This window comes from Phocoena sinus, chromosome 10, assembly GCF_008692025.1.
Source record: "Phocoena sinus isolate mPhoSin1 chromosome 10, mPhoSin1.pri, whole genome shotgun sequence".
NCBI classification, from domain to species: domain Eukaryota; kingdom Metazoa; phylum Chordata; class Mammalia; order Artiodactyla; family Phocoenidae; genus Phocoena; species Phocoena sinus.
Window position 1 is genome coordinate 78,620,808 of NC_045772.1, and position 14,920 is coordinate 78,635,727.

The 14,920-nt window shown below is 37.1% G+C and overlaps 1 protein-coding gene across 1 annotated transcript in view; it reads left to right on the plus strand.

The window, feature by feature from the left end:
• OVCH1 (ovochymase 1) overlaps positions 1–14,920 on the plus strand; it is a 63,378-nt gene that overhangs the window by 40,011 nt on the left and 8,447 nt on the right. The window contains exons 19-21 of the mRNA XM_032646961.1: positions 4,610–4,735; positions 6,171–6,306; positions 7,269–7,467. Of these exons, the coding sequence (XP_032502852.1) occupies positions 4,610–4,735; positions 6,171–6,306; positions 7,269–7,467 (461 nt within the window). The remainder of the gene's footprint in view (positions 1–4,609; positions 4,736–6,170; positions 6,307–7,268; positions 7,468–14,920) is intronic.

A 14,920-nucleotide genomic window follows, 5' to 3' on the forward strand; every position in this document is an offset into this window, starting at 1 on the left:
GGAGCATAATATATTTCTCCACCTGTTTATGTCATCTTTGATTTCTTTCATCAGTGTTGTATAGTTTTCTGAGTACAAGTCATTCACCTCCTTAGGTAGGTTTATTCCTAGGTATTTTATTCATTTTGTTGTGATGATAAATGGGATTGTTTCCTTAATTTCTCTTTCTGGTTTTTCATTGTTAGTGTATAGGAATGCAAGAGATTTCTGTGAATTAATTTTGTATCCTGCAACCTTATCAAATTCATTGATTAGCTCTAGTAGTTTTCTGGTGGCATATTTAGGATTTTCTATGTATAGTATCATGTCATCTGCAAACAGTGACAGTTTTACTTCTTCTTTTCTGATTTGTATTCCTTTTATTTCTTCTCTGATTGCCATGGCTAGGACTTCCAAAACTATGTTGAATAAGAGTGGCAAGAGTGTATATCCTTGTCTTGTTCCTGATCTTAGTGGAAATGCTTTCAGTTTTTCACCATTGAAAATGATGTTTGCTGTGGGTTTGTCATATATGGCCTATATTATGTTGAGGTAGGTTCCCTCTATGCCCATTTTCGGGAGAGTTTTTATCATAAATGAATGTTGAATTTTGTCAAAAGCTTTTTCTGCATCTATTGAGATGAGCATATGTTTTTTCCACTTCAATTTGTTAATATGGTGTATCACATTGATTGATTTGCATATATTGAAGAATCTTTGCATTCCTGGGATAAATCCCACTTGTTCATGGTGTATGATCCTTTTAATGTGTTGTTGGATTCTGTTTGCTAGTATTTTGTTGAGGACTTGTGCAACAAGTCCTAGGTCCCACACAGCCCAGAGCGGGGCTCAGAGGGCAGCGGACCCAGTCTGGGAGCCCAGCCGGCTTCCGGGGACCCAGTTGGGCAGGAGAAATGCTAGGCACACTCCCCCATGATCCTCCGAGCCCCTAAGGGTCTCTCCAGGCGAAGGAACCCCTCCCCTCTCCCAGCCACCCCTCAGGGGCACCAGTCCTGTCCAGTCTCCACCTCTCCTCCCCTCTCACTCTCCCCATGTCCTACCTGGTTGCTTGAGGGTTTCTCCCATCTCCTTGGGTGTCACAGTTCCCCACCAGCATCCAGTAGGTGCCCTAGTTTTGGGGAGATGCAAACTCAATGTCCTCCCATGCAGCCATCTTGACTCCACCCCCCCACTAGTTGTATTTTTTAGATTCCACATGTAAGTGATATTTGTCTTTTTCTGTCTAACTTATTTCACTTAGCATAGTGCCCTACAAGTCCATCCATGTTGCTGCAAATGGCAACATTTTGTCCTTTTTTATGGCTGAGTAGTATTCCATTGTGTATATATATCATATCTTCTTTATCCATTCATACTTAGGTTGCTTCCATATCTTGGCAAGTGTAAATAATGCTGTTATGAACTTTGGGGTGCATGTATCTTTTTTTTTTTTTTTGCGTTACGCGGGCCTCTCAATGCTGCGGCCTCTCCCGCCACGGAGCACAGGCTCCGGACGCGCAGGCCCAGCGGCCATGGCTCACGGGCCCAGCCGCTCCGCGGCATGTGGGATCTTCCCGGACCGGGGCACGAACCCGCGTCCCCTGCATTGGCAGGCGGACTCTCAACCACTGCGCCACCAGGGAAGCCCGCATGTATCTTTTTGAACTGGTGTTTTTGATTTTTTTGGATATATACTCAGGAGTGTAATTACTGGGTCGTATCGTAGTTCTATTTTTAGCTTTTTGAGAAACAGTCATACTGTTTTCCACAGTGGCTGCACCAATTTACATTCTCACCAACAGTGTTCAAGAGTTCCCTGTTCTGCACATAGAATGTGCCTTCTTAATGAGGCCTACCTGATTGATGTGAATTTCATCACTCCCAGCTCTGTACTTCTTAGTGGCCCTTCTCTTGGCATTATTGTCTTCTAACCTATGAGGTTGTTTCATGTTTTTATGTCAGTGTCTTCCCTATTGATATGAGCTTCTCGAGGACTGAAACTCATCTCTTCACTTCAGGAATCCCCAGTCCTTAGAATGCTGCTGGACGAAATGAAGGCATTTAATAAATGAGTGACTGATTGAAAGGTCACCTCCTAAAATAGGCCTTCTTAGTCTTAAGTAGCATCATCCTTCACCTCCCACAGTCTTTTTCTATCATACTCTGTTGGTTATTTCATTTGTAACAGTGGTTTCTATTTGAAATCATCTTCTTCACTTATCTGACTCACATGAAAGCTTCACGAGAACAGGGATCTGGCTATTTATTTTTCCCTACTATGTCTCCCCAACTTGGGATAATAGAGACTCAGAACATTTTTTTTTTTTTACATGAATACATACTGCTAAATTATTCTTCAGAAAGACTAAATCAGGGACTTCCCTGGTGGCACAGTGGTTAAGAATCCGCCTGCCAATGCAGGGGACATGGGTTCGAGCCCTGGTCCAGGAAGATCCCACATGCCATGGAGCAACTAAGCCTGTGCACCACAACTACTGAGCCTGCGCGCCACAACTACTGAGCCTGCGCACCACAACTACTGAGTCCGCATGCTGCAACTACTGAAGCCCGTGAACCTAGAGCCCATGCTCCACAACAAGAGAAGCCACTGCAATGAGAAGCCCACACACCACAATGAAGAGTAGCCCCTACTCGCTGCAACTAAAGAAAGCTCGCGTGCCGCAACGAAGACCCAACGCGGCCACAAATAAATAAAATTAAAAAATAAATAAATAACTATATTAAATACTTGTTTAAAAAAAAAAGACTAAATCATTTTTCACTGCCATTAGCAATGCATAAGAGGCTCTTTCACCATGCCCATAACCTGATATTATCAATTTAATAAGCATTTGTATTTTTTTTAAATCATTAATGAGGATAAATTTTTTTCATGTGTTGGTTAGCTATTTGTATTTTTAAATTTGTTGTCATTACCATCTATTTTTAAATTTGAGTATTGATCTTATTATTGGTTTATAAGAGCTACATATATGTATATATTATATATATATATTAATACTTTTTCCTTTGTCATACGTTACAAGTACTTATTCATAAGGTTGTCGTTTGCCTTTAAATTTTGTATATTTATACGTTGATGTAAATATTTTTAAATTTGTTGGTTTAAATACAGTCATATGTGTCTTTGATCTTTGTTTTATCTCTTTGCTTTTATTTTTAAAAATTAATTTCTCAATCCGAGGTCAGAAATTTTTTAATTAAAAGAAGCTTAATCCTGCTGAAATATATTTTCTCATATGGTAAAATGGCCTTATGCCTGCTTTATTCTTTTAAAAAAATTATTTTCTCCCTAATTTATAGTTATCTTTATCATATACCAGATTCTCATATAGAAGTAAATGATTTCTGGGAAAACTTGCCTTTATCATTGTTCTACTGAAAACCATGTTTGACTTTGTTGTGGATTACCTGGGAAACCCCTATAATTTTTCAATGTAGCATTTCTTTGATTTGAAATTCTCAGCTTGAAACTTCTGGAGTTGTTCTCTCCTTCAGATGATAGCTAGTGGAACTGTAGGACTATGATAGAAATATTGCCTCTTACTCAAGTCAGGTAGTATTCTAGTACACTGTAAAATGCTATGCTTTTCCCTGTGGGAGCCAGAAACAATTCAAGAGCTGCGTTCATCTCTTCTTGCTATAAATAAATATTTGCTCATTCTTCAAATAGTATTTCAACATCATTTATCCTAAGATGTTATGCCAACTAATGTTTTTTTCTTCTTGTATATAATCTTCTCCCTTCTTTCCTCCCTACAAATATATATGGAACACCTACTGTGGGCCAGGGACTGACCCTTCTCGGTTGTGGGCATCCAGTAGTGAACAAAATGGACAAAAAAAATCCCCGCCCTTACCAACCTTATATTCTAGTTGGGGGAGGACACATAGTACAATAAAATATATAATATGTTAGACAGAAGGGCTGGGGGAAAATGACGTGGGAAGGGAGAGAAGAAGCATCTGGGATGCAGGTGTCATAGAGTTATATGCAGTATAACTGGCAAAAGTCTTTCTGAGCAGGTGACATTTAAATAAATGTTACAGAATGATATTGAGTTATTCTTAATAGTAGGTGACTTTGATTCTAAGAAAATCAAGGGTTCTTTCTATACCTTTTTAATCAGCCCTCTGAATCATTTTAGAATTATGGTTATAATTTTATGTTCTGTCTTTGACTTAGGTTCTTAAAGTAAAGTGATCAAAAGAAGATTGGATGTAGGGAAAGAATAAATTTTCAGGTAGAAAAAGTTTTCCATCATGGATTTTCACAGTGATATATTTTTAATAAATAGGTTACTTTTCTAGGAGAAAAATGGCACATCAGCCTTATTTTAAAGATAAAATAATTTGCTACCTATTGTCTTTCAAGGGAGCAGTGTGACATAGTCGACTGTAATAGGTATTGAATTTTTGAACGTGGCTTCCAATCCTGACTCCCCACCATCAGTCTGTGACTTTGGGTGAGTCATTTGAGTTCTGGAACCCTGCTCCTCATTTGGCAGAGTGGAGTTTAAGTAATTGCTACACCTAAATTAGAGAACTGTTAAAAAAGCAAATGTTCTTTTTTTTTAAATCAAATTTGATTTTTGTTTTTTTAACCTAGGTGAATTATGTGGGAGAAGGCTTTACCCAATGATTTTCATGAGCTCCGGACCACTGGTGAGGGTGACATTTCATTCCCGTGTGCAAGGTGCTTTTGGCATAAATTATATTGTCTTTAGAGTCCAAGGTATGTTTGGTCATTTAGTAAACTTATAAAGTTAAAAATCAATGTTTTTGTTTTTAGGAATATTTCAAAACTTACACATTGTTTTGTAAGAAAAATTGTTTCTGTGGGGAACGAGCTTATGTTTGAAGGGAAAATCTATTTAAGTGATCTGAGATTGGTCTGGTCCAAGAGGAAAAACTACTCAGTAAATAAGCTGATTGACTTGTAAATCATTCAGAATTGTGATTTCTGGACATGGCTAAGATACATTGATTGCAAGATAGCATTTTTTATTGTGATTGTGATTTTACACCACACTGATCCTTTTCTGTAGCCATAATTCTTGTGGATTGAAAGATTGGAGTTCTAAATCTTAGCTGGCTGATTAGCTCTGGACAATTTATTATCTCTGTATTAGAGTTTTCTTTATAGTGATATAATAATAAAAGGTTAGAATGAGTTGTGAAAACAAACTAAACAAATAGTAGATGCTAGCGTTATAAATGTAAACTCATGCAATTCAGAGTTTTCAGACTGCATTTTCAAACATGTCATTAGTGAGGTTTCTGACTCTTGATGAACGTAGGTAACCAAGAGCTAGGTTCTCTCTTTGGCACTGAAAAGCATTGCAGAGAGACAATTGGAAAAATGTTAAGTGAGTAATAAAGAAAAGCATGTATATCATAGGAAAGTTTTTTCCTAAAGAACTGTGTTATGAATATTGCTTTTAACAAATATCAAATGATATCACATATATATATTCATATATATATATAGTAGAATCTAAAATATGATACAAATGAACTTATTTACAAAACTGATACAGACTCACAGACATTGAAAACAAACTTGTGGTTACCAAAGGGGAGAGGGGCTCGGGGAGGGATAAATTAGGAGTTTGGGATTAACAGATACAAACTACTATATATAAAACAGATAAACAACAGGGAACTGTATAGCACAGGGAACTATATTCAATGTCCTGTAATAAAACATAATGGAAAAGAGTATGAAAAAGAATATATGTGTGTGTATATATATATGTGTGTGTGTATATATATATATATATATATATATATATATGTAAAATGGAATCACTTTGCTATACACCAGAAATTAACACAACATTGTAAATCAATTATACTTCAATAAAAATGTTTTTCAAAATGAATATTGCTTTTATATGGAATTGTGCAGGGAACCTTCATTTTCTATAGTTATCACACTTTATCTTCCATAGACCCTAGGCTGTGCCAAAGATAATCTGAGAGAGGTGCTGGTTTTCTGTATGTTTTGAATGTTGCAGATAGAAAATTTTTAGTGAAACTAACTACCTCCTGTTAACTTTTTTCTAAAACAATTAGGGAGGAAAGCTGATAGCTCTGAGCTGAAAAGGCATATAACAAGCCTCTTTAAAATTAGTTTTACCTCAATCCCTTTTCTTCTTTATTTCTAGGTCCAAAGAGCAGTAAAACTACCAAATTTCCTCAGAGTTCAAACCAAGAGCATGTGACCACTTGTGACGATGTTATTCTTACCAAACCAACAGGAATCATACAAATCCCAAGATATTTTCACAGAACCACTATGAGGTGAGGAAAGAATGTTTACTACAATGGAAGAAGTTCATGGATGATCCCTTGACAAGCCGGGACATTTGTTATTTGCTTAAGGCATTATTTTCCACTTCCTTCCCTTAAAGAATAGACTTTGAGATAATCCCTTATTTGAGGCCTTCAATATATGAAAACTGAATGTAAGATTACATTAATAAATACTGTTGATAAATTGTACTTTCCTAACAAAAGAGACTATTTATTAGGTAAAGTGGAAAGTCAAATCTCTATCAAAGAGTTTTGGAGATTGAAATAATGTACATAAAAGCTTCTTGCACATAGTAGGTACTCAATAAATGGTTCTTAAAATGCCACAGTGGAGGGGGCTTCCCTGGTGGTACAGTGGTTGAGAGTCCACCTGCTGATGCAGGGGACATGGGTTTGTGCCCCGGTCCAGGAGGATCCCATGTGCCGCGGAGTGGCTGGACCTGTGGGCCATGGCCCCTGGGCCTGCGCATCTGGAGACTGTGCTCTGAAGCGGGAGAGGCCGCAGCGGTGAGAGGTCTGCGTACCGCAAAAAAAAAAAAAAATGCCGCAGTGGAAAGAGAACCTTCCCTGAATTAAACATTAGAATAAATTTAAAATGAGAAACAAAAAAATTGAAGATTCATATAGTATCAATCCTAAGTAAATTTATGTGATTTGGGGAAGCTTGGGACAAGAATACTTCTTTAACTCTTATAGGCTGCCAATCAGAATTTATAAAATACAAGTGGTTGACCAACCATTCACCATAACGGGTGAACTTTTGACAAATTCAGTATTAGAAAATATTTTTAATTGTTACAGTTTAAATCTTTCTTTCACCTTAAGCACAGAAGAAGCAGGTAGAGTCAATAACAGTGACTCACTGAGTGATGCATTGAATTATGAACAAAGTAAACAACAACATATGCTATTTAGAAGTCATTTCTGACTTTCTTTCATCTGTGCTACAGCTGCCACTGGAGATTATTGGCCCCTTCAAATCACATCATTCGCCTTGATATTGTCAACTTCCAGATGCAACCAATGCCCTTGGCCTGTCAGGGTCACCTGTGGGTTTACGAAGGATTTGGATCAGGCAAAAAATTAATAGGTAACTATTTTCCTGTGAAGAACTATGCTATTGATTTTCTTTCACAAAATATTCTTAGAGTATTTTATATTCAGTGTGTGAATTACAGATGACATAAATTAGTCTCTTATGTGATATTGAAATAACCTTACTGTTACTATTTTTTATTGTAATTGAAATTAATGTAACACTCTCTGATTAAGTTAAAAAGGAAAACCCAACTATATGCTGTTTACTTGGGTCATACCTAGATTACACTTGCCCAGAAATACTAAAAATAAAGGATAAACAGTCTTAGACAAATGTAACGCAAGAAAATTGAGAATATAATATTAATCAGGCAAAATAATGTTCACAGGGAAGGCATTAAATGGGTTTGTCAATTAGATAGCAACCAAAAACCTGATTACAGTGACTTAAATTTATTATTCTGAAAGAAAGAGAAATCGAGAGGGATGCAGATGCACCACCAGCTCAACAGTTCAACTCTGTGAAGAATGGCATTACTGCAATTCTCTTGGCCTTTTCCTAATGGTTCCATAATGGCTATCTCAGTTGTCACCATTACACTGGAGGAAAAAGGAAGAAGGGGCACAGGGAAGGATTATCACCAAGGAGAAAGCAAATACGTTTCCAGGAATCCTGTAGCAAATTTAAGTCACTTTGGCCAGATTTGTCACATGGCCATACCTAACTGGGAGATGACTAGAGAAAAGGGAAATGGAAACAGGGTTTGGGCTGGCTGACTGATGTTACCCAATATACCCGGATATAGCAGCCTAGAGTTCTGGAATCTGACGGTCCTGCGTCCAGTAGATCACAGTTCTACCACATAGTAATTCAGTGACTTTGGGAATGTTCCCAAAGCTTTCTAAGAATCACTGTCCTCATTTGTGACATGAAGATAATCTACCTGTAACTTTTTGTGTGATTTAAAAGAGACACTCTGCCATCACTAGCACACACAGATACATGGGCATTAAAAATTCCCAATTTAGGGCTTCCCTGGTGGCGCAGTGGTTGAGAGTCCACCTGCCGATGCAGGGGACACAGGTTCGTGCCCTGGTCTGGGAAGATCCCACATGCCGCGGAGCGGCTAGGCCTGTGAGCCATGGCCGCTGAGCCTGCGCGTCCGGAGCCTGTGCTCCGCAACGGGAGAGGCCACAACAGTGAGAGAAAATTCTCAATTTGCTTAAGTCAGAGATACAGATGCCTAAGGTAACAAGGTGACTCCCAGAGGGAGAGGATGTGTGGCATTTTCCTGGCCTTTGACTCTTTAGAAAGGACCCAGATGCCAGTGTTACTCTCCATGTAGGTAGAGCCTTGCCAGAGTTGATAAAATAGCCAATTGCTAACCCACTGTCCTTTTATTCTTCGGGCTTACATTACCATCCCAGAAGCAGGTGTATTAACAATCTTTGTGTTTCTACTTAAGGGCATGTTAGTAAACATGGAGCTTTCCTGGTTTCTGAGTCAACATAACATCAATAAGGGCTTAGCTTCTTGTGGGGAGACTATAGCATCTAGGCCCAGTATCCTTGGAAATTATCTATGCTTCTTGCCTTACAGAATACCTGTTACTTGTACTGCTTCATGAGATTAATTTGAGAATTAAATGAGAGAATGCATGTTAACCAATATAAAAGAAACCAAGTTTCTGCTGTGTTTGAATTAGAATTATACATTTTAATTCATATTCTTAAAATTGTGGTGCTTAGAAGAAAAGATTAGACTGTTGTTTCCCTATTGCCTCTCCATCAATGGGGTGTTGGAGAACACACAGTTTGGAAGCACAAAGAAATGAAGAAAAATGGAAAACAGTACATTAGTTATATCAGTTATAATTTATAGAATTAATGAACTATATATCTGTTATTCTTTACTTAGAATTTGTTCTTTACTTAAAATTAGTTCACAAGGGCTTCCCTGGTGGCGCAGTGGTTGAGAGTCCGCCTGCTGATGCAGAGGACGCGGGTTCGTGCCCGGGTCTGGGAAGATCCCACATGCTGCGGAGCGGCTGGGCCCGTGAGCCATGGCCGCTGAGCCTGCGCGTCCGGAGCCTGTGCTCCGCAGCGGGAGAGGCCACAACAGCGAGAGGCCTGCATATCACAAAAAAAAAAAAAAAAATTAGTTCACAAAACATGTAATATTTCCTATTTTCTTCCACAAAAATTTTATGACTATTTCAATTTTTGCACATAAGACTCATAGCCTATAGGAGTTAACTCAATTTTTGAGGTCAATAGGTTATTGAATGAATATTTTTAACATAACCGACTATGCTATATCCCAAGAATGCACGAATAGTTTAATATTGAAAATGTATTATCTATCTTAAAACTAGGTCAAATCAGGAAAAAATAGATATAAATTAATGATACAATAATCGTATCCTTAAAACCATCCCAGTAAAAATTAGTTAAAAGATATAGTGGAAAAATCACTTCAGTCATAATTAGCAACAAAAACCATGTAACTAGGAATAACCTTAAAATGAAATGTGAGTTTTATTGTGCAAATGTGAACTTTACACACACACACACACACACACACACACACACACACACACACACACAGATCTGAATAGAGAAAAGACCATGTTCTAAAACTGGAAGACAAAATTAACATTAATTCACCCCAAATTAATTTATAAATATAGCAAAATCTAGCAAAATCCCAATGGGAATTGTTTTTGGAGAGTGAGGAGGAAATTGATAATAACTCTAAAGTTTATCCTTAAAATAAACAGAACTAGCTGAAAATGTTTTTGGGGAAAAAATGACCAGATGATGAGGTGAATTATCAGTATTAAAACATACTTTAAAATAATGATAATTAAAACAGGGTAGTACTGGTACAAGAATAGACCCACATGACTAGAAATAAATAGACCAGAAGGGGCACAAGAAACTATAAGGCATTTATATGTGATAAATTTGGCATTACAAATCAGGGAGGAAAATATAAATTATATTCTCTCTCACCTCATAGAACAGTTGATTAAAGAGTTAAGCATTTTTCTTAAGCCACTAAAGGTTTAAAATATAAGCAATTAGTTATGGATGGAGAAGGATCTTCTCATGTAAAAGCAATCGAAGACAATAGGAAATTATCAATAGCCTCCTTTATAACTAAAAACTTTTCTTCAACAGAAACAAAATTAAAAAGCAAATAACAAACTGAAGATTTTCAACAACTCTGAGAAAGGCTTAAGGTAATTAATATAGGGAATGTTTACAAATCAGTATTAGAAAAGCCCAAATCTGTAAAATAAAATTAATTTACAGGCCCAAATATCTTTGACTCAGCCTTGAATAAATTTCAGTTAAAACCAGAGTTCCCAAGGCTTTTGAGTCTTTTGTTCATGTTCCAAAAGAATTACAAACTATTGACCCAAGTGATTTTGAAAACAAAAAGCACTGGATTAACCCTTACCCTCTTTTGATAGATAAGAAAGGTTAATGAATATTTGCATATCAGTTACTATACAATCTAAATTAAATCTCTCCTTATTTTGTCTCTTGTCACAATGAAGTGATCCTCTGGCCATCTGTTTACTAAAAAGGGCAGTTTTCCTGTAATAGTGAAAAGCTTAACAGTTCTAGAATTGTTGACTTGAAACTATGTGTGTTATAACTGCTTTTGTTAGAATGTTTATTTCAGAAAATACTGTGTATGAACAGTTAAACTTAGAAATGGTTTGTCACAGGGAGCAGATTTGAATCATCAACCTTATGATAATAAACCCTGACTCAACAATTGTAAAGCACAGCTATATTCTTTGAGAATTAAGAGGATCCCTAACATAAAACAATTTTTAAATAGTACAATAAGAGTTTAATCAATTAATTTTAAAACACAATTCAGAATTATTATTTTCCCAGATATACCTTAATATAAAAATGGGCAAGTGATCTGAATAAGCAATTCATAGATAAATAAATACATGTGAGAAAAAATACTTAGCCTCTTTAAAACGGAAATGAAAAAAATTTTGACCTACTTAACTGACAAAAAAGATTTGAAGAATGATTATACTTAGTAAACAAAATGCAGTGTAACAGACATTTTCAGGTTGTTGTTTAGGTATAATATGTCGTATGCTTTCTGGAGGAAGATATAGAAATGTTTTTCAAAAGCTATAAATCTATAACCTTTTATTCAGCATTTCTATTTTTACCCATATTTATAAAAAATATGCCTTACATTTATGTGTAAGATATTCATTCGGCTGGTGTTATTTATGATAATGGCCAAAAAAAATAGGATCTAAATAGGAAATTGGTTAAGAAAAGTATAGTAAATCCATAGGATAAAATATTATGCCACCACTAAATAAAATATTTTCAGCTAACTTTTTTAGAAGACAGAAAACTCTTACATGTAATATTGTAACTGAGCAGGATCCTATAGGGCCTTCCCGGGACAGGCCTTCCCCCCATATTATGCAAATTTCCTGAGTTGTTTTAGATGTGGACCACCAACACTCCCCCCCTCACCCCCCCACTAAATGGAAGATGTTAACTACTTGATGACCATGAGCACAGAGCCCCAGGCCTCCTGGAGCCTAAGGACTGATAAGGTTAACCCCTGTGACATCACCCTGTTCCCTCATCATCAGGCAATCAGAGAATTGTGCGCAATCTGATCACATACCCTGCGACACCCCACCCCCACCCCACCAACCTGGCTTTTAAAAATGCTTTCCCTAAACCCTTCGGGGAGCTTGAGGCTTTTTAGGTCATGAGTCTTGCATGGCCTTGCAGTAAACCTTTCTCTGCTCCAAACTCCGACGTTTCAGTTTGTTTGGCCTCACCGTGCGTTGGGCACATGAACTTATGTTAACAATATTAAGTGAGAAGATTGGAATGAAAAAATTACACAGTATATTTTAATTTTTTTTTAAAGTGCTATATATGACTTAAGTAAAAGTCTAAGGGGAAACACACCAATATGTTTAAGTGGATATTTCTAGATTGCAAGATTATAAGTAATTATTTTTTAAATTCTCCAAATTTTCTCCAGAGAATGGTTAAACATTCTTATCTTAAAGAAAACTATAAAGAGCAAAAGATGAGGGACTTCCCTGGTGGAGCAGTGGTTAAGAATCCACCTGCCAACGCAGGGGACACAGGTTCAAGCTCTGGGAAGATCCCACATGCCATGGAGCAACTAAGCCCGTGTGCCACATCTACTGAGCCCATGTGCCACAACTACTGAAGCCCGCATGCCTAGAGCCTGTGCTCCACAACGAGAGGCCACCAAAATGAGAAGCCCGTGCACTGCAACTAGAGAAAGCCCATGTGCGGCAACGAAGACCCAATGCAGCCAAAAATAAAGTTATTTTAAAAAAATAAATAAAAAGCAAAAGATGAAAGAAAAATGTTTTGTTCTAGAAGCTGAACTAGATTCATAGGGTAGCAGTTACAGAGAACTTCATGACAGCAGTCTGGCTATTAGCAGCAGCCTCACAAGAGAGAGAACCATCGGTGAGGATCAGTCTCCATCATCTTCTGAAGGATGCTTTAGAAATCCAGGGGTGATGGGAGGTTGAGTGAAACCATTGCTAATTAGCCCTAGGATTCTGATTCACAGGAGACCTCTAAGAACTATTGCCTAAAAAAATTTCATTTACACCAGCTAGTGGTTTTGACTTTCATGCCACTTACTGTACCTTGCCTCTTATTCATTTGGCTGTGCTGTGGATAAATGAAGGTTGTATGTAGCTAAGGCTCAAATATACTCCCTTATATGTAGTTATTTCAGTTGGGTGACAAAAATATTTTTTTAGTTCCCTGATGACCTAGCTAGACTGAAACCAGCCTCTGTACCTCGAGACCAAATTAAATCTTGGAGACAGTTTTGGGTGAGGTAGAAGAGAATAGCTTTATTGCTGTGCAAGGCAAAGGGGGCCACAGTGGGCTAAGGCCCTCAAAACCGTGTGTCCCCACTTGGAGAGGGTAGTGAGAAGTTTTATAGTAATGGTTCAAAGAGGGCATGATCAGCTCGTGGACATTCTGCTGATTGGTTGGTGGTGAGGTAAGTAGGAGTCAGCATCATCAACCTTCAGGTTCCAACTAGTCTGGGGCCTATGTGCTTGTGAGCAGCATACCATGGTTAATTGTTAACTTCTCCTACCTGGAGGGGGTTTCAGTATCTGCAGAACAGCTCAAAGATATTGCTGTGTGTATCCGTTGATGGGGAGCCAGGACCTTGCCCCAACCAGGCTGTACTATTGTTTCTCTTGACTGTTTCTCCCTGGTCTCGCATCCCCTCCCTTTCCTCATTAGCAACTGCTTGAATCTGCCCTTTGAAACTCAGGGAAGGTCATGGAGGCTGAATGGAGGCTGTTTCCTGTAATTCAAGAAATGGGGACACAGAAAGCCTTTGTGCTCAGGAGCCCCACAGGGCCCTGCTCGGTATCAACCATGTTACCTTCTTTTATATTGTATGGCTTTAAAAAGACCTACCTAATTATTTCAGACAGTACAAGAACTGGATACAGTGTCCTAGTTGGTTTGGAACAATTTTCCTAGAACTGCTTACACTCAAGAATCTGGAACATCTCTCTCTATTCTAATTAGGTTTTATTTTGCTTAATTTTCCCATTTTTATATTGTTGGTAGGGGATACAGTATAAATTTGTATTAAAAATAGGATTTTTTTCCTTTCACTTTGCTCAATAACTTTGCCTTGATGAATAGTAAAAATTTATTTTATTTTTTTTGTCTAGGAAATCTATGTGAAGGAGATTCACCTTCATTAAAATCTCATGGTCCTCTTATGATGTTGATTTTCACATACAATGTCAGTTTGGCCATGAAAAAATTTTCTTTGAGATATTCTTTTCATATGTCTGGTAAGTCTATTACCTTTTTCATATTTGTTTTTGTGTATGTTTGTCTTATTGTGCTTTATTAGAAAATATGTGTTATCAAATAAAGAGATTTGAATTCTTTATTTCATTTGTCAGCTATAGGGGAGAAGAAAAAAGCAATATTTAAGATTGTGATTTAAGATTGTAACCTCTGTGGAGGTCTCAAGCTAAACCTCCTCAAGGCATAAGATTGATCAGATTTTTCATTTTTTCTTACAGCAACTAATAATTTTGTCTAGTTTTCTGTATACTTGGAATATTGTAAAAATACAGTAGGAAACTTTTATCCCTAGCCTAAAAGTTTCAAGTAATTTTTCTATTTTGAAATTCATTTCCTTAATGTACTAATATCAAGAGTAATTGATCCTTTTTTTAACACTTGTTTGGTGGATAGTTCATATGTATTAGTTGTAACCAGATTATTGAAAAATATGCTTTGCCCAACATTCCTATAGTTTTGGTGAAGGGATAGACAGCATTATGAAAATTGGAACTTTTGCAAACTATGGAAATTGGGTGTCATGGAAAAAGCATTTGCAATTATGCTTAATTCTGAATAGTCATTAGAATTGCTCTAGTCTTTAAGATTAATCAATTCATACTCATTAAAATTGTTAATTGGAATACAATTGTAGAAATATTTCTACAAAAAACAT